The sequence below is a fragment of the Dama dama genome, chromosome 7, assembly GCF_033118175.1.
Source record: "Dama dama isolate Ldn47 chromosome 7, ASM3311817v1, whole genome shotgun sequence".
Classification (NCBI taxonomy): Eukaryota; Metazoa; Chordata; class Mammalia; order Artiodactyla; family Cervidae; genus Dama; species Dama dama.
The window spans coordinates 27,400,656-27,420,529 of record NC_083687.1 but is presented as its reverse complement, the minus strand read 5'-3'; the positions used below and the strand labels follow the sequence as shown (position 1 = coordinate 27,420,529).

Sequence of the window (19,874 nt, the reverse complement as noted above, 5' to 3'; positions counted from 1 at the left end):
TTTAATAACTCTGCTATTAAAGAAATACAAATACAAGTAAAGAACTAATAAGCTACTTGATGAGATTAATGTCTCTTTAGGTACATTCTTTGATTTATTTGGTACAAAATGATTTGGTTCATAGGGGCCCTGGCTAAAATGCATATTTCTGCTCTTGGTATCATCTTCTAATAACCATTATTTTAATCTGTGCTTCAATAGGTTTACAAACCCTGCAATGGTCCAGTTGTTCTCCTCAGTGAAGACAACCATCTTTCAGCACTTTGCAGTCTTTTAGCTACTCTAAATGTAGTAACACCTTCCTTCCATGAAAGCACAGGAGAAGAAACAGTTGTCTTCTCCTGCATTTCAGATAACTGGTGATGCAACCAGCCTGATAACCAACTCTGCAGATTCACTACCTTAGGTCTATGTGTTATGTGAGATAATAATTAAAAGTAAAGCCAATTGAAATGGATTTTCTAACAGAAAGCATCTTAATTCAGATATTCACACCATTCACTTTTCTACATTATTTTTCAGAACACTGATCTCAAACAAAATGAGACAACTTATTTCTTCATCTTAAAGAATAAAGCGAGAGTAAAGCTGCAACCTTAGCATCAAACAAAATTTACACCAAATGTATACATAATGCAGATACAACTGTCAGCTTATCAAATTTCTATAAGATGATAACCTGTTTCACACATAATCAACATATGCATAAAGTAAATTTTGAATATGGTTGAAAACAAAATAATAGTTGCTTCTGACTATGGAGAAAATGTGTTCAAATTACCATTACTTTGAAATGAGCTTCTGAATCTACTATCAGCTCTTTAGATTTGACTTATATTTAAAGCTGACTCTTCAAAAGGAATATTAAAGCAAAACCCACTATCTGCTTATCCAATGTAGTTACCTTTCTTGGAACCTATCCAACTCCTTTATACAACTGAAGTCTATGGAATTTATAAATAAATGCTGACTTACAATTATAGTTCTACAATGTTCTATGCAAGAGTTAGAAAATGCTAAAAAAGAAAAGTAAAAAATTACTTTTCTAGCTTGTTTCTCATCATATATTTTTGACAAGTCTGTTTCAATCATTTCAATCATTACAGCTTGAGTTTAGTTTTCAATATCACCTTTCACATATTATTTAAATTTTATTACACAAAATATTCAAAACTGCCTCAAGTTAAAATATTAAATAAGATTTATTTGGAAAAGTCCACCTTTCATCTTTGTCCCCTTCAACATATCGCCTCATTCTGCTGTGAAAGCAACATTTAAAAAAAAATCCTTCCTTTGTCTCTACTTATGAATATAAGTAGATGATATGTAGATAGATTGAATGAATGGGTTTAGTTACATGTTCTTATTATCCTCTTCTACCTTATTAAACAAAATGCTGTGTATGGTACACACACTTCTGTACATACTGAAAGTGAATTTTGGAGATTACTCCATAGTAAGACAGTCTCATTTTTTTCTAAAAATGTCGAGTATTCCATTGTTGGATGTACATCACTGTATTCATATAACCCCTTTTGCTTCCCAGCATGGTCTCTGATTTCTGTGAAGACCCATATGGGATTTCCCTGTGACAGACAGTAAGTTTGTAACAGAAATTGGAGGGCCTCAGAATGCATGTTATTGACTGGTGGCTTTGTCCTGATAGACTTCTGAGAACTATTTACAGGGAAGAATGCATTCCAGTCAAAGAATCAGCACATCAATGATGTTTATTGGAGAGACAGAAAAAGATTGAAGCATTATAGCCCACTATAAGTCTAACAAAAAAATAGTTCAAGAAGTACCCTAGTTTATATAACTCTCTTCTAAAAAATCAGTGAAAAAGAGACAAAAAGAGCATGATTACAAAAATATTGAGGGCATCACATCCTCACAAGTTACCTGCATTTCTTACATTTGTTGTCCCAATTCTATATACAATAGTGTAAAGAAACTTGTCTTTGAAAATGCAGAGATGTAGAGGAGGATCATCATGAAATGGGTTCTTTAAGAGCTTTCTCAGGAAAATGGGTTCATTAAGGGCTAGCTTAGGAAAACATGTCTAATAACAGAATGCAGAAAACCCAAGAGAAAAATAAAGGAAGAAAGGAAACTTTCTAGATCCACAGGTGACCAAAATTCAGGAATATAAATAAAAACATTATTGTGGTGTGATGTAATCTTCCCTTTATCTTTTCTTTGACTTCTTTCTTTGAAGATGTATGAAGCAGATGATTTTCACTCCATATTTATTTGAGGGAACACATTATAAAGTAAAATGAACAGAAGATGAGCTCAGATGCACAGGAAATAGCCGAAGTTGAAAACAAAGGGAACCAAGGAAGAAAGAACATAAGGTACTGGAATCAATATTGAGAACTCCCAGGTCAAAGGCTGAGGGCAGGGGGGAAAGGGTGACTGAGAAAGCCATCAAGGAGGACAGTTTCTACCGGGTCACTGAGCCAGAAGCAAATGAGATCCTGAGAAAGTACTTCATTGTGGAAGAGTTAGCGCTAAGCAGGAAACCTTTTCATGCTGTGAAGAAGCTGGGACAGAAGGTTCTTCCTTGAGTGTGACCCTCTTCACTTCAGCTCAGGAGCCCTGCAAGAGACAGAGGAGAGGGTTGTTTCCAGACATAACTCTACAGGCAGCTCCTTTTCTCCTCTCTCAGGGGAATGTTAAGGGTAATATTAAAGTGTTAAGGTTAGAAGGGGAAAACATTCTTAAGTTTCCTGAGCCAAAGCTACTTTAGAGCACAAGCCTTTTATTTAGTTGAAAGAAGAAGCTTTAATGTAAACTGCCTGACAAGAAGTCAGGTCCAAAGTCTTTCATTATTTCTTCCTCTGTCTTGTCACCTCTACCATCTGTTCTAGGGAGACTAAATACGATTTTAAAAGACAAAGAGCATTACCTGTTGGCTGAAGTGTAGGGCGTCCTAGGAGAGACAAAAGAAGATATATACTTAAAAGATATAGAGGTTGATCCATCCCCAAAACACAATGTCCCAAGCCCCAGGGCCCCACCAGAGATCTTCCCAACACCATAACCCACATCATCTCATGCCAGGGTTTATATGAGGGCAAACACTGTGAGCATGTGACCCATGAAGTTTCTCTCATACCAATCCAATACAAGTAAGTCAGCCTTATTGTGTCTTCCTGTATTTGTCCCAGGATCTCCACCCCAAATCCCCATGCCTGTTAACCTTTCCTTATCTCTACAAGCCACAAACTCTATTTCACCCATAAGTAACCATGGACTACAGATTTCTGAATCTCTGGGATATTAGGGTCAGTTGGGGAAATAAGCTTTAGAAGAGGCCATTGATATACAGAGAACTCACTTGAGCAAAACCATATGTCTTCCTCCAAAAGTCAGTGAGGAAGCTCAGCTGCCTAAAGGCTCCTTACCTTTCTGATTCCTGAAGTAGATGAAGAGCCCCACTGCAAGGAAGAGCAGACCCAGAACAAAGCCCCCAACTCCACTCATCATCTTGCTCTGAGCAGAGTCAGATCGTGCCCCTGAGAAAAGAAGCCAGTTTTAGTCATTTTTATCCCAAATTCTCTTCTCTAATTGCAACGCTGAGAATGAGGAAAGAAGGCTACCCTGAAAGAAATAGAATAATTGGCCATTTCTGAAAAGAGATTAAAAATCACAGTGAGTAGCTACAAGGTTCAGACAGTGAACTTATTTAAATATCACAGCCATGCTATCAGGTCACATGACTTCAACATCTAATGGATGAGGAGCCAAGGACTCAATGAGGTTAAGTAGCTTGTCTGGGGTGACAGATGTAATAAAAAGCATAGCTGAGGTTGGACTCCACTCATGTCAAGCACATCCTTACACTGTAGAGGATGCACGTCTTTTCAGATCACAGTGAAGAACTCAGAGCAACAGTGTCAGAAGCCCAATCTGAGGCAGGGGACTGGTGCCCAGGGCCATGTAGTGTCCATGACTTGTGGTATCACAGGAAGCTCAGAACAGGGACACCTCTTTTCTCCTTGTCAGGCAGAAGTGCCTCTTCAGGGGGTGTAGGCATTTGAGAAACTATCCCAGGATATCTGTAAATTCTCAGAGGATTTCTATCATAGGCTATCTCAGGGCTCCCCCAATAACCTCAGCTGAAGGACAGGAGAACAAGGAGCAAATGAACACATGGTGTAGGGAGAGAAGACACTCAGGGGACACTCAGGGGAAAGCAAGCCCCCTCCATGGTGGGTGAGGAATTTATGAGATCAGAAAGCTCACTCCATTCTACTGTGATAGGGCTCGTCTGGCTGGGGTGATCCACTTGGCAGGTGTAGACCTCTCCACTCTGAGGAACTGTTTCAAGCATCACCATGGTCTGGAAGGTCCAGTCTCCATTCTGGATCAGGCCTGTGGAGATCACCCCAGCCTCCTCTTCATGGCCATTTCGGAACCACCTGACTTCAATGTGTCCTGGGTAAAAACCGTTCACAGAGCAGACCAGGAGGTTGTGGTGCTGCAGGGGCTGGGTCTTTGCAGGATACACAGTCACTGTAGGCTCCACTGGGAGAGAAAAGGTGGAGGGAATTAGTGAGGACAACAGAGTAAGTCTCCTTGGTTAGCTGCCTTTCAGCCCCCACTCTCAAGTTCCAGACTGCAGCCTTGGGTAGGCCTCCCTCATAGCTGGCCCACTGGCACAGTAGGAATTAGTGCCATGAGATTTATCTTTAACATTTATACATTGGACCCTTAGTTTGAAAGATGTTGAGAAAATGTGTGTTTTCTCCTGCAGTGAAATAGTTATTCATTGTTGAATTGAAGTGTTTACACATCTTTGCAAGGCATATAGCACATTAATTAAAAGCATAATTTCTGAAACCAGACTGCCTGGGTTCAAATCCAGGTTCTATTTTTTATTGACCCTGGGAGAATTTTTACATTCCTCTGTGCCTTGACTTTCTCATCTATTAAGGAGGATAATAGTACTAACTTATCTCTTAGCATTCATTATGTGAGGATTAATATACCTAAAGTATGTAACACAATAACTGGAATTTACTCTACAATATATGTTAGCTATTATTATCCTTGTTTAATTCAAAGCCATGTGGATAAATTGGGGAAAAGCAGTGGGACAGGTGTGAAGAGAAAGGATGAAATCCTGGGAAAGCTCTCTCAAGGCACTCATATCTTAGAATATCTCAGAAATGGTTCTACCCTATGAAAGATGCATGTGATTGTACTCTGTGAGTTAAATCTCAAGAAAAAGGTAAGTCCTGAAGGAGAGGGAAAGCCATTAATTTTTTAAAAATTTATATAAATTCTTACATACCACTGATCAACCCATCTCCTTTGCAAAATGAGCATATTTACTATTGGAACTATTATTATTTTATATTTTTCTTTCTTTTTAAGCTCATATTTCAGTTCAAAAGAGGATGGGAGACTCATTAATATGTATGCCTAGTGCCTGATACAATCCCTAAAGCTAACGGGTTCAATAAAGACATTTTCTTGAAAAAATAAAATGAAATCTGAGGAAAAGACATTTTTACAATATCATAAGATGAAAGATTTCAGATTAATCTAAAGCATCTTTTCCAACCACAACACTGTGAGATTAGAAATCAATTACAGGGGGAAAAAAAACTGTAAAAAACATAAACACATGGAGGCTAAACAATATGTTACTGAATAATCAATGGAATAATGAAGAAATTAAAGAAGAAATCAAAAAATACTTAGAAACAAATGACAAGGCAAATGCAACAATCCACAACCTGTGGGACACAGCAGGAGCGGTTCTCAGAGGGAAGTTTATAGCAGTACCATCTTAACTCAGAAACAAGAGAGATCCCAAATAAACAACCTAACCTTACAACTTTAGAGAAAGAAGAACAAACAAAACGCAAAGTTAATGGAAGGAAAGAAATCATAAAGATCTGAACAGAAATAAATGAAATAGAGATGAAGAAAACAATAGCATTGATCAATGAAATGGAAAGCTGATTCTTGAGAAGATAAATAAAATTAATAAACTTTAGGCCAGACTCAATCAAGGAAAAGAAAGGGGAGAGGAGTCAAATCAATAAAATTAGAAAACAAGAAAGAAGTTACAACAGACACCACAGAATGCAAAGGGTCATAAGAGAATACTACAAGAAACTATACTCCAATAAAATGGACAACCTGGAAGATACAGACAAATTCTTAACCTCCCTCCTGCACCCCTCCCCAACACCTTCCCTCCCTCCAGATCCATCCACTCAGACCCCAGGGCACTGTTCCCACCACACACACTCTTCTCTTCGTCCCACTTCACACACACACACTCCCCTCAACAGTCACTGACAAACTCACACACTGTCTCCCCAACACACTGTCACAGGAACCCCAACTTCTACTTGCTCACATCCTACATATTAATACTTACCCTGGGCCAGTCTACCTCTGTCTCTGGCTCTGTCTCTCTCTGTCTCTCCCTTCTCACAACCGCACACTGACAAAATCACAGCGTCTGCTGGCAACACGCTCTCACAGGAACCCTCCTAACTTGTACTCACTCACAGTCCTTCACACTCGCCCCGGATTGAGTGAAGTATCTGTTTCTGTCTGTCTGTTTCTCTCTGTCTCTTTGTCTCTCTCTCCCACTTTCTCTCTCTCTCTCACACACACACACACGCACACACACTGCCCCACACCCCCGTCCGTCCACCCCCGCACTCACCTCGCCGCTGCACAGTGAAACTCTCACCGACCCCGTAGTTGTGTCTGCAGTACCTGTCCACATTGGCCCGCTTCTGCTCCATGAAATCCTTCTGGCTGTTCCAGTCCTCGGCCACCGGCCGCCCCAGCTCGGTCACCGCCCGGTACTCGCCCACGTCGCTGTCGAAGCGCACGAACTCTTCTCCGTTATAGAAGTATCTGTCCAGGTACCCCACCCGCTGCGTCCCGTTGGAGAAATGACACTCGCTCTTATGATGCTCCAGGAAATGTGCTGCAGAGACAGGATAGACCAGGTCACAGGAGCGGACTCCTGGGGAGAGGCTAATGAGGGATGGAGGGCAGGGGCGACACCCACCATTGCGGGACGCCCAGGCTCAGCTGGGGCCGCTAGGACTAGCCCTAACCCCCTCACTGGCTCCACGGGCACCCCAACTGCCAGCACGCCTTGAGTTCTTTCATCTTGGCTCAACAGAGGAGGCTGCGGGAGGCCAGGGGAAATCTCTCTCATCCAAGCCTTTCCCGACCTAGTCCAGCTTCCATGCTTGGCTAGAGCCCTCTAGGCCTGAGTCCTCTAAGCCTGAGGACTTAGAGATTCGCCCCTTCACCACCTCTTCCTAAATCCTCCGCCAGAAAACCGGCGCCCTCCCGTCATCCGACAGCTCTTCTAACAGTTCCTGAAACATGTTCACCTCGTTTTGCAAATGTTTGGTTGGGGCTGATCTTGCCACAGGCCTGTGCTACTCTCTGAGAATCCAAAGAAACAAAAATAGACATGTCCCCTCCAATCATAGAGCTTAAATTTTAGTGAAAATGACAGACAAAGTTAAACCATAAAAGAATTTATACTAGAGTGAGAAATATCAGAAGTGTTAGAGTTCTGTAACAATCAATTATAGGATGACCTGAATTACATTAGGTGCCAAAAAGTGGTCTCTAAGAGTGACATTTAACGTAACGTGAAAGGCTAAGTTGGCGTGCACTGAGGGAGGAACCTGGGTGTGTGTGTGTCTATGTTTAGGGTAAAAGGGAGACGCATTTCAGGTGTCTGTATTTTGTATGTTAATACCATGTACAAAAGCTTGGAAGAAGTGATGGACTTCTTTAAAGAACTAGAAAAAATATTTCAGAGAGTGAGAGGGAGGAGGTAAAAGACTATACTGGAGAAATCAAGTACTTGAGCCAGTTACTTAAAAGTCCTGTAGGTGATGTTAGGATTTTGACTTTAATACTATATGTAAGGAGAACTACTGAGGAGCTTTAAGGAAATTAAAGCCATAACTCTAACACAGTGCTGCAATCTCTTTACTGCATTTTCAAATTAAGAAAGCTCAGAAAAACAGATTTTTTAAAAACTGGTAACAAATCTCAATTGGAAAATCTGACTTGATGAATTAAGGGGTCAAATATGGCTCTGAGGTTTGGGGTGGGGTCTGTTCGGTAGATGGTAGGCTGTTTACCAGCATCCCTTAGCCCCTACACAGTGGATGTCAGAAGAAACCCTCAGTGTAACAACCAAAATGGCTCCAGATATTTCCAAATGTTAGGAGTCAAGGAGTAGGGGTAAGGAGTGGTGGTCTGTCACCAAATGAGCTCCACCAGTATAAACTATCTGAAAAAATCTACGGTGCAAAAACCATTATTAATTTTGGAGCAGCTAAGAATTACATTGAAAGTTTTGCCAATAGTCTGTCTTGGTCCTACATCAAATCTATACTTTTTAAGAATCCAGCCCCAGTGGAGAGCTACTTTTCCAGTAAAACACATTTATTCAGTACAAAGCCTTATTTGTTTCCCTCACCAACAAATTACAAAGTCATGTAATTTATCCTTCACATCATCTTTCTTCTTAATTTCTCTGCCACTGGCCCACTACTTGTCTATAGTATAGGAGGAAACTAGAGTCACAGACATTTTATTCCTATTCAAAGCCCCAAATAATTCATTTTCTAACTTTGTCTCCTACTCCCAGTAATACCAGTAGGCATTAAATTATCTGCCTTGGTCATTCAAAGAATTCTTATTTCTGGAGTCAAGTCCCATTGGAAAGGAAGAAAGTAAGGGAGAAAGTGACCTCATTTAGACAGTTAACAAGAAATGAACAATTTCCCAGACTCTGAGAAGAGACCTTCACTTATAAATGATGGCAGAAAGTGCACTGTGAATCAGATCAAGTCTATCTTAATATTCAGAAATTCTCTAATACCTTCTTGTCAGTGACAAAGTTAAAAAATAAAACTGTGTGAAGTCAATTTTTTTATGGTAGCTTATATGGTTAGCACTATTACTGCAACTCATGTGCCCGATTTAAGGTTGCCAATTTAGTAAATAAAAATATAGGTTTCCCAGTTAAATTTCCATTTCAGAAATTATTATTGTTTAGCTGAAATTTAAATTTAACTGGATCCTGTGTTATATTTGGCAACCTTAGCCCAACTTGCTAACAAAATTTCAGAAGGAGTACAATTAATACTTCTTTTTCTTCTTCTTCACATGCCCATGACAGCCTGCACAGAGTGTGAACCAATATGAAACTTGTAAAACAAATGTGAAATTAATGAACATTCTTCCTATTTATTGCTTCTAGCGGTCTTTCTAGTGCTGTTCGTATCATAAGTACTCAATAAATACATTGTCATTTTAATATTTATAAACTCTGTGAATGTAGCTCATAAGATCTATTTGTTTACTTTCTAAAGCAAATGATATCTTCATCATCATTTGGCAATTGTCTTCAATTAATTTTATCACTGATTACCATTTTGAGCACAAAAGAGCAGAAACATTGCTTTCTATAAAATAATGATGTATATATGAATCTAACACAAACGGAGTATGATGACATAAAAGAAAAGGAATTTCCATAAACTCAGTTTCACACTATATAATCTGGGCTCTAGCAGCAGCTATGTGACACTGGGTAAATTATTGAAATTTTTTGAATATTAGATTCCACAGATATATTTTAATTGCTACAGATTTGATAGGATAGTTATAAGAATTACATACTGAAATTTATGGACCTGGTATGTAACAACTATGAAGTGTTTTGATGTTCCATGCTGATAGAGATTGGGTTGTTTTGTTTGTTACTCCATCCTTATCAGCTAGGGGAATAACTGTTATACTCTAGGTCACTAATAAATATAAGGTTGTATAAATCAATGGCTTTTTCCATAACCAGTCACCCCTGCATACATACAAGGGCATTCTAATGCTTTTTGCTGGTGACTGAACCTCTCTGGTTCTCAAGTCCTCCCAGCGTTTCTTCAGGTTCTTTTATTCTTATACTTTAGGTCCAGCTTACTCTCTGATTCTAGGGCAGAGTTTCCCCCTGATTTAAGCTACTCAAATGTGGCATCTGTAATCCATTCCTCACTTCTTCAGCTCTCCTTCTTTCTTCAAAGGGTCCAATCTAGCTCCTGTCTTGTATGTTCTGTTGACTAAACATCAAGTCTGCCAAACCCAGTGCTGATTGCTCTGTCGTGTTCTCACCTGACCCTCCTTAGTCAAACTCACCACAACTGCCACTCCTTGCCTTCCTGAAATATCTATTTTCTTCACATGCATGTATCACATTCTCTTGGTTTTCCCCAACATCAATAGTACCCCTTCCCAGGCTCTTTCACAGACTCATAAGCCCTTGGCCCTCTGGACATGGCCCTTGCTCTCTTTTTCTGATCTACACACACTCTCTCTTTCCCCTACTTTCTTATATTTTAACATAGTGCATATGTCAATGACCCTGATACGCATACCTTCAGCTCTGGCCTCCCTTTGAATTCCAATTTGATGTTTTCGACTGACTTCTTGAAGGCTCCACATACATGTTAACAAATTATTTCAAACTTAACATAAACAAAACTTATTCTTCTATCCACCCACTTCAAATTATTTCCTTCCAAAACTTTTCCTGTTTCAATAAACAGCACCACCACGTGTCTTTCCTCCTAATCCCTCAGCGCTGTGCTGTGCTCAAGTCAAGTCGGATCTGACTCTTTGTGACTCCATGGACGGTAGCCCGCCAGGCTCCTCAGTTCACGGAATTCCGCAGGCAAGAATACTGGAGTCGGTTACCATTTCCTCCAGGTGACCTTCCTGACTAGGGATCAAACCCAAGTCTCTTACATCTCCTGCATTTGCAGGCAGATTCTTTAACACTAACACCACCTGGGAAGCAATCCCTCCGTAGCATTCACGTATCTTTTTAAAGAAAATTTAAATGTTTTACCACAGCCATCAGGACCTAATATGATTTGTCCCCTGACTTCATCTTCAACCTCATCTTATTCCACATGACAACTTGCTTTCTGTGCTTCAGCCACTTTCTTGCCTTCTTTTTGTCCCTTTAGAAAATCAAATACCTTCCTCACTTCATTCTTTCCCTGTTCCCTTACATCCTTCACATGACTGGCATTCCATCATTCATATTTCACCTAAATGTCACTTTCACTAGCCACCTGAACTGAAATCAGGTGAATGCAATTCTCATTGTTCCATGACCCTGACATATTTTTTCCAGAGCACTTATTTGTCTCTGAAATGTTTTTCCTTTGTTAAAGTTTATTGGGTTGTTGTCTTTCTCTCCTGTCATTAGTTTCATGATAGCAGGGTGTTTCTTCTTCCTTATTCAAATAGAATTTTCTGGGCCTACGACAGAGCCCAATATATAATAGTTATTCAGAAGAAAAAAAAAACAGATTTTTGATTTAAACAAATAAACCCTGAGTTTTGGAAGTTGATTTTTGTGGGGATCCTGGAAAGCATCCAGAAGGGACTCCAGCTCCAACACTTTTATTCTGATGACACATTAAATTTCTTCTACCTTCTATGACAAATTCAGACAAACTTCCTCTTTCTCCTCCCACTAATTGTAAGAAACATTCAAAGTTAAGTAAAAGGTGATTTTTAAGCAAGAGAGAAATTTTCACTAAATTTCATCTCATCTAATGGACTGTTATAGTGCTGACGGTCTTGTGTAAACTTGGGGATTTTCAATAATGGTGATGACATAACTGGAAAAGGAGTAGAGAATAACTGGAAAGATTTATTAACATGAATAATTAAGGAACAGAGACTACATGATAAATGAAGCTATGAAATTTGAGGCCAAGATTTCAACAGGCCAATGAACCCTCTTGACTTGCTTTTTGACTTTCAACCCTGTGGGATGGAAGCAACCTTCATACTCTATACCCTGCTCAGGGTTTATGGTTTGAAGAATATGAAATTGCTGATATTTGATTGCTATTGACTTACAAAAACAGAATTTTATATATTTTGCCCTCCACTAGTTAAATCTCTTCTTATAGCTTCAGGGCAGAGAATGGGGAGATGTAGGAGAAGCTGATTGTGCAGAAAGATTCAAAATAGATTCGTGGTGAATACTAACCTATGTCAGGTTTTCAGAATTTATATGACTTCTTTAAGTGTCATAGGACATCCCATAAAGTGCTCATTATCTATAGAGTCATTCCAAGTACTAAGAATCTCTGCTTAAGCTTTAGAGTACTTTCCACAGAATAGAGAGAAAAACCAACACCAACTTTTGTCAGAGGACTTCCATTACAGGGACATAATCCTTATAAACACTGGAGCTCAGGAGAAAGGAAATGGCTTAATGGGGAGAGACCTTTTGCTATAGTCTTACATATTAAGGAGAGACAGCATAGGTCCTATTGAGGACACAACACAGGATCTTCTAGGAGAGATCTATCTAATTCCTTTTGAATCCACAGAAAACTTTTGGTGAAACTTTCCCTTTTTTGGCCTGCATGCTAAATCGCTTCAGTTGTGTCTGTCTCTTTGCGACCCCATGAACTGTAGCCCACCAGGCTCTTCCATCCACGGGATGCTCCAAGCAAGAATACTGGAGTGGGCTGCCATTCCTTCTCTAGGGGATCTTCCCGACCCAGGGATCAGACCCCATCTTTTATGTCTCTTGCATTGGCAGGCAGGTTCTTTACCCCTAGCGCCACCTGGGAAGCCCTTTTTTGGCATAACTGGTAGCTAAGACCATAACGAATCTGCCTGCAATGTGGGAGACCCAGGTTCGATCCCTGGGTTGGGAAGATCCCCTGGAAATGGAAATGGCTACCCACACCAGTATTCTTTTTTTTTTTTTTTTCATTTATTTTTATTACTTGGAGGCTAATTACTTTACAATATTGTAGTGGTTTTTGCCATACGTTGACATGATTCAGCCATGGGTGTATATGTGTTCCCCATCCCTATCCCCCTTCCTGCCTCCCTCCCCATCCCATCCCTCTGGGTCTTCCGGTGCACCAGCCCTGAGCACTTGTCTCATGCACCAACCCAGGCTGGTGATCTGTTTCACCCTTCATAGTATACTTGTTTCAATGCTGTTCTCTCAGAACATCCCACCCTCGCCTTCTCCCACAGAGTCCCAAAGTCTGTTCTGTACATCTGTGTCTCTTTTTCTGTTTTGCATATAGGGTTATCGTTACCATCTTTTTAAATTCCATGTATATGCGTTAGTATACTGTATTGGTCTTTATCTTTCGGGCTTACTTCACTCTGTATAAAGGGCTCCAGTATCATCCATCTCATTAGAACTGATTCAAATGAATTCTTTTTAATGATTGAGTAGTATTCCATGGTGTATATGTACCATAACTTCCTTATCCACTCACTGCTAATGGGCATCCAGGTTGCTTCCATGTCCTGGCAATTATAAACAGTGCTGCGATGAACATTGGGGTGCACGTGTCTCTTTCAGATCTGGTTTCCCTGGTGTGTATCCCAGGAGTGGGATGCGAGGTCATATGCCACGCCAATATTCTTCCCTGGAGCATCCCATGGACAGAAGAGCCTGGTGGGCTACAGTCCATGGGGTCACAAAGAGTCAGACACAACTGAGTGACTAACACACACACACACACACACACACTTATACTATAAATAAGGAAACTGCTGTATGAGGAATTATTTTGACATTCTTATTTATAAATCTTAAGACCCTAAGAGAATTGAATGCAAGGCTGGATAGGTTTTATTGGAGGAGAGTTGAAAAGAAATGGTTCATATATTTGGGGGCAACTTATACAGCTCTCATTAAGTGGGCAAGCACCCAGGCTCCTTTACTGTGGAAAGAACTAAGGATCCATATGATAAAGATAGGTGGTCAATAAGAAAATATCACAATTTTTAAGGGACCTGGCCTGGATATAGTGACAAAGCTAACTCCGTTCCTCACCCCCCACCCCATGTTAAGTCACCATCCAAGGTATATACTTACGTCGGATCTCCCTGGCCCAGGCCAGGGGAGGGCTCAGCACCATTAGCATCACTGTCAGAGCTGCCATCCGGGAGCCTCCAGAGAAATACAGGCACACCATGCTGGAGAACAGCAGAGGAGAGTGAGAGGAGCAGGCAAGTCCCTCTCAAATGGGTACTGTGACCATCCTCCACTCACATCTCAAATAATACCAACCAAGGGACTCATTTGCTCCTGGATTGGGTGAGCCCAGTTTAGGCAACCAATCAACATCAGAGGCAAATAGCATCATCAGTTGCTGGTCAGAGATTCAATATGAAGGTCCTCTTCTGAAACTTAAAATTTTCTCCGCTAAAAGGATTGTTCTAATTTAGTACTTTAAAGGTTTGACCCAGTTGCATATGAAATATATTAACTGGGCCCCTATTGTGATCTAGCTTTGTGCTGGTCAGTGATGGTCACACATTTGTGTCTTTAGGACCATTCATTCCTCTTGAAGAAGGAATTCATAGGACCTGGACTCCATCTTAGGCCTGTTCATGCTGATCATGCTCGGCCACCTCTCCCATGGACTCTGAACTCTGTGTTTAGTGTCTATGGAAGCAACAGAAGGATAAGACCCCCTCCGGACAGGGGAATCTTGAAGATAGTATCCAGGTTACTCATCGCCTAAGAGAACACATACACTAATCACCCCTTCCTCCAGACAGGCCATAAATGTTTCTGTACCTGTCGGAATGTAACCTCGTGCTTATTGATTATTGGCTAATTGTTTAACTGTCTGAGCACATGGCACATGAGTGATGGGATTATTGGGACTGTATTTACCCTTCCTTAGTTTATGTAACTCTCAAGGAATTTGGGGTGGTGGGTTCGGACATGTACACACGGGGTATAAAAGATTTTCACAAATGCTGGTTGGGGTCCTTGGCTAAGAGGAGACTCTGCCTTGGGCCCGCCAGTATAATAAACTGCGCTTCACTATCTGCATTGTCCTCCTGAGTGAGTTTGTTTCCCAGAATGCGTGGCTACAACACTCTCACTTGGAAACAGAGCTGTTTTGACAAATGCATGTGAGTGTGTTAGGAGATGAGGGAGTGGAGAGAAAATGATTGCAATTGAAGATCTTTAATTGGTCTTACTTGCACCATAACTTAGTGGTGCAGATTTGGGAAAATTACTTAAATTCTCATAAATGAGGGCTTCCCCTGTGGCTCAGCTAGTAAAGAATCCACCTGCAATGTGGGAGACCTGAGTTCGATCCCTGGGTTTGGAAGATCCCCTGGAGAAAGGAAAGGCTACCCACTGCAGTATTCTGGCGGGGAGAATTCCTAGGACTATAGTCCATGGGGTCACAAAGAGATAGGTGACTCCAAACCCTATAAGCTCAGCCATTACCTCATACCACCTCACATTGAATTTCTGAAGAAATTAGTGCCTGTAGATCAGAACCATTCTCCTCACTTTAATTCATGGATACATGTATCCATCAGACTACATTTTTTAACAAATGGCAACATTTTATATGAATTGGGAGAACTGATGTGGTACAATTACAGGTTGTTCAAAATATTCCCATTATCAGCATTGTTAGTCTCCTCTGGAAATGATAAAAAGTTTCATTTCTTTCATGTGATGATACTCTTTATAATAATAATAAAGTTGCTCAGTCGTGTCTGACTAATTGCAACACCATGAACTGTAACCTACCAGGCTCCTCTGTCCATGGGATTTTCCAGGCAAGAATACTGGAGTGGGTTGCCATTTCCTTCTCCAGGGGATCTTCCCGATCCAGGAATTGAACCCCAGTCTCCAGCATTGCAGACAGATGCTTTACCGTCTGAGCCACCAGGGAGCCCCCTACTAATCTCCTTCTAATTGAAGATAAGAGAGCACTCCAAATTCCTATATCAAATTTTGTTTTCAACTCTTAGTTAGGACTTATCAGTATAATGTAGTGTGAGTATGAACATTTTGGAATAGAACAGAAATAGTATCTCACTTACTTTGGAAAAATATTTCTATTAGTGTGGAAAGTTCAAAACTTTTTGAAGAGTTTAGGTGAACATCATTATTGACCCTGAATTTGAGGAACACCTATGCCCCCAGACCCCACTGAGAGTTTAGTACAATTGGAAGTTGTGTCATTGCAACCAGGAGAATATTACATTCAATATCGCACAGCAATTTTGAAGATGTTGGAGGAGTATACAGTCCTCACTAATAACTGTTACCATACATAATTTGGTCATTTGTTTATTCCATAAGTTACACCAGGAAGATAAGTGTATAAAAACTTATACACTTAAACATCCACCTAGAGATCTAAAGATGAGTTGTATGAGAAAGACACCCTGCCAGAATCTATAGTTCAGAATTTGGGATCTGACCTTAAAGAAAAGTCTTTCAGAGATGTCAAGTAAATTGTTAAAACAAGAACCAACAGCTCAGTTAATTTAAAAAATGACCTTTCTATTTGTTAACCAGAAGAAAAAAACATGTTTTCTAATAACTACAGCAAAAGATAGCATAATAACTATTAGAAGCATTAAACGTCTTCAAAAGTGAGGAAAACTTACTACTTCTAAAAATTTTGAACTATGAAAAACACAGAAGGATAAAAAGAATCAGTCCTATAGGAATTGATTCTGCCATCTGGGCAAAATACACAGCGGTTGGTTTATGTCCTTCTGGAACAGGAGTGAAACACTAACTTCTTTTAATTGTCATCATCTCCTTCGGTGCTAGTGCTGTTCTTAACTGCAATAATTGCAATATCTCCAGTCTGACCATGATCCTTTTCCCACCCTAGAGTTCTATAGTCATGTCTTTTCAGGCTCTGCAAAATAAACTCCTTGTTATGCTCCCATATGGACAAATCACTGGAATGTTTATCTAGATGGGCATCTAAGAGTGCCTCTGGTTGTCCTTCTTTGTTAGTTATACAGTCACTATAAGAAGATTCACACTAAGTGTGTTGTGAAATTCTTGATAGTCTCAATAACACTGAAGTAAGCTATGAAATTTTGGGGAAAACTTGGGGCCCATTCTGGTAAATCACTGTTAAGTTATCATCGGTGAAGTCTAACTATAAAACGTTTTGGGAAACTGAAGAGATGTAGTCAAATTCTCCACAGCTTTCCTAAGCAAGAAGTGTTGGAAATGGTGACTGTACAAATCTGCCCTGAAACAAAACCAGAAACCTGGATAATTCAGACTTATCTCATAGGGCAGGGGTCTCCAACCCCCAGATGGTGGACCACTGGCCTGTTAGGATCTGGGCCACACAGCAGGAGGTGAGCAGCCAGCTAGTGAGCAAAGCTGCTTGGTCTGGCACTCCCCATCACTCGATTTACCGCCTTAACCATAGCCCCCTCCCACTGCCCTCGAGCGTGGAAAAACTGTCTTCCAAGAAACTGGTCCCTGGTGCCAGAAAGGCTGGGGACTGCTGTCATGGGGCACAAATTAATATGATCGTCCTCTTTATTGGATAGACCTCAAGGCATGATTTGGTATACAGAAATAGATCGGGAAATTTGCTGTCTTTCAATGAATTTCACCTAAAATAGCAAATCTGCTGGCACAAGATTCTTTATAATATCCTCTTGGTATCTTTTTAATACCTATAGAATCTGTAAGAATGGCATCTTTTTGTTCATTATTTGAATTTTTCTTGTTTTTCCTTATCAGTCTTTCAGGTTTATTAAAAAAAAAATTTCTGACTCTGTTTATTTCTTTTTTTTTTTAGTAAACATCAGTTTTCAATTGTATTTATTTTCTCTCTTGCATTATTTTTCCTATACTTTTTAAAATTAAATTCACTTTTTCCTGATTAACTGAAGCTTCTGTATTTCTGATTTTTAAATATTTCTCCTTTTATAACTTAAGCATTTAAACCTCTAAATTTCTCTTTAGGAACAGTTTTGGTTTCATTTCACAAATCTTGAAAACCTGTTTTACTATTTCTTTAAAATATTTTCTTATTTCTCATTTGATTTGTTTTTTCATAAGCCATATATTATTTAGAAGTGTATTACCTCACTGCCAAAAGTTTGGCTATTTTCTAAATGTTATTAATTATAATTTAATAAGATTGTTGTCAGGGAATATATTCTATATGATTTTATTCCTGTGACCCTTTGTGCAACTTGTTTTATGGCCATAGCGTATGATTTATTTTGTAGATATTCTTTGTAACAATTAAGGAAATACATACCCTGTAGTTATTGTAGGTAGTCAAATTCATGTCAATTATATATAAAACATTTTAGCTTCTTTACATCTTTGATTTCTTTACTTATATTTGTTTGCATAAATCTACAGAGATGTTTTTCTGCTTTCTATCTACTTCCTCTGAAGAAGGGAACAACAATTCACTCCAGTTATTCTTGCCTGGAGAATTCCATGGACAGAGGAGCCTGTGGGCTACGGCCCATCGGGTCGCAAAGAGTCGGCCTCAGTTGAGCAACTAACACTTCATTTCATCTACTTTCCAATTTCTCATGCTACCACAATGAATGTTACCGAACTCAGGTTTGGCTGTTTACTGCTTCAGAGCTAACCAATACTTTGAATGCTGGCAGCCCACCACCTTCTTGGGCTGTTGGTTTTCTAAATAAAGTCCCTATGCCTTGTCCTAACACATTGTCTCTCAACTCACTGGCCTGTTGCATTGTGTGAGGATTAATGCACCCAGAGTATGTAGAGTGGTAACTGGAATTAGCCTTCAGTGGATCACAGCTATTTATTATTCTTGTTTAATTTGAGAAAAACTATGATTCAAAGCGGGGTGGGTAAATTAGAGAAGAGCAGTGGGGTAGGTACGGAGACAGAGGATGAAGTCCTGGGGGAAAGCTGTCTCCAGGCACTCACACCTTAGAACATCTGAGAAATGGTTCTACCCTGGCAAGATGGAAAGACACAGGTGAATCTCTAACTCTGAGTTGAATTCCAAAAAAAGCATGAGTCCAGGAGAAGGAAGGAAGGAAGAAAAGTCATTAATTTAAAAGATAGAATTCTTGTAATTAAACTCTGCTGATCAATCCCTCTCCTTTGCAAAACAAGTGAATTTACTATTGGAATTATTATCACTTTATAATTTTCTGTTTTCAAGAGCTTCCCAGGTGGAGCTGGTGGTAAAGAACCTGCCTACTAATGCAGGAGACATAAGAGATGAGGGTTCCATCCCTGGTTTGGGAAGATCCCCTGGAGGAGGGCATGGCAACCCACTCCAGTATTCTTGCCTGGAGAATCCCATGGACAGAGGAGCCTGGAGGGCTACTGTCCGTAGGGCTGCAAAGAGTCGGACATGACTGAAGCAGCTTAGCGTGCACTTTCTTTTTAAGCTGACACTTGAGTTAGGGGCAGGGTCTGGGCCTCATGAGTATGTGTGTCTAGTGTCTGAGACAATCTCTGACAATATCAGCCTTAATAAATACAATTTTAAAATAAAATAATGGAGAAACTTGGAAGAAAACAATTTTAAATATTCTAAAATGGTAAGTTTAAAATTGATGGTAAATCATTCCTAACAAGTTCGCAGCATATTTCATTAAACAAAATGTTTAAATTTCTGTCATTGAAAATAATAAACTGTCAGAAATATAAACCACACTTGGCAAAAAAGATGAATCAAATATCAATAGTGTTAATTTTTCTGGATAGAGAACCCATATCACTGAGAAAAACACCAGGACCCTAGAAATAATAGAGAATAGATAATTGCTAGAGCAGTAACAACAGCAGACCAATAAATATGTGAGAGCTGTTCAAAAATCTTAGAAATCAAAAAATAAAAATGTTTTAATAAATGTAATATTTCAACTGAGTCCTTGGCACTACATATCTTTGAAAAAGGATCTGATATCTGATAAAGGGAACTGTGAGGTAAACTCTTACAATTATAAAAACAAATGATATGAAACTACCCTAATAGTATTAGCAT

General features: G+C 39.7%; 1 protein-coding gene across 1 annotated transcript; it reads right to left on the bottom strand.

Moving 5' to 3' along the window:
- Positions 1–1,712: 1,712 nt before the first annotated feature.
- On the bottom strand, positions 1,713–14,131 carry LOC133059599 (HLA class II histocompatibility antigen, DR beta 3 chain-like). The gene is made up of 6 exons (XM_061146936.1): positions 13,952–14,131; positions 6,698–6,967; positions 4,252–4,533; positions 3,411–3,521; positions 2,912–2,935; positions 1,713–2,601 (listed from the first exon to the last, which is right to left on the bottom strand). The coding sequence occupies exons 1-6, from the start codon at positions 14,049–14,051 to the stop codon at positions 2,588–2,590; spliced, it is 801 nt and encodes a 266-aa protein (XP_061002919.1). The 5' UTR covers positions 14,052–14,131; the 3' UTR covers positions 1,713–2,587.
- Positions 14,132–19,874: the final 5,743 nt, after the last annotated feature.

Coding starts and splice junctions, on each gene's coding strand:
- LOC133059599 (XM_061146936.1), bottom strand. CDS start 14,051: ATGGTGTGCCTGTATTTCTCTGGAGGCTCCCGGATGGCAGCTCTGACA. Junction 6,968..13,951: donor CTGGGCCAGGGAGATCCGAC/GTAAGTATATAC, acceptor CTGTCTCTGCAG/CACATTTCCTGGAGCATCAT. Junction 2,936..3,410: donor CTACTTCAGGAATCAGAAAG/GTAAGGAGCCTT, acceptor TGTCTCTCCTAG/GACGCCCTACACTTCAGCCA.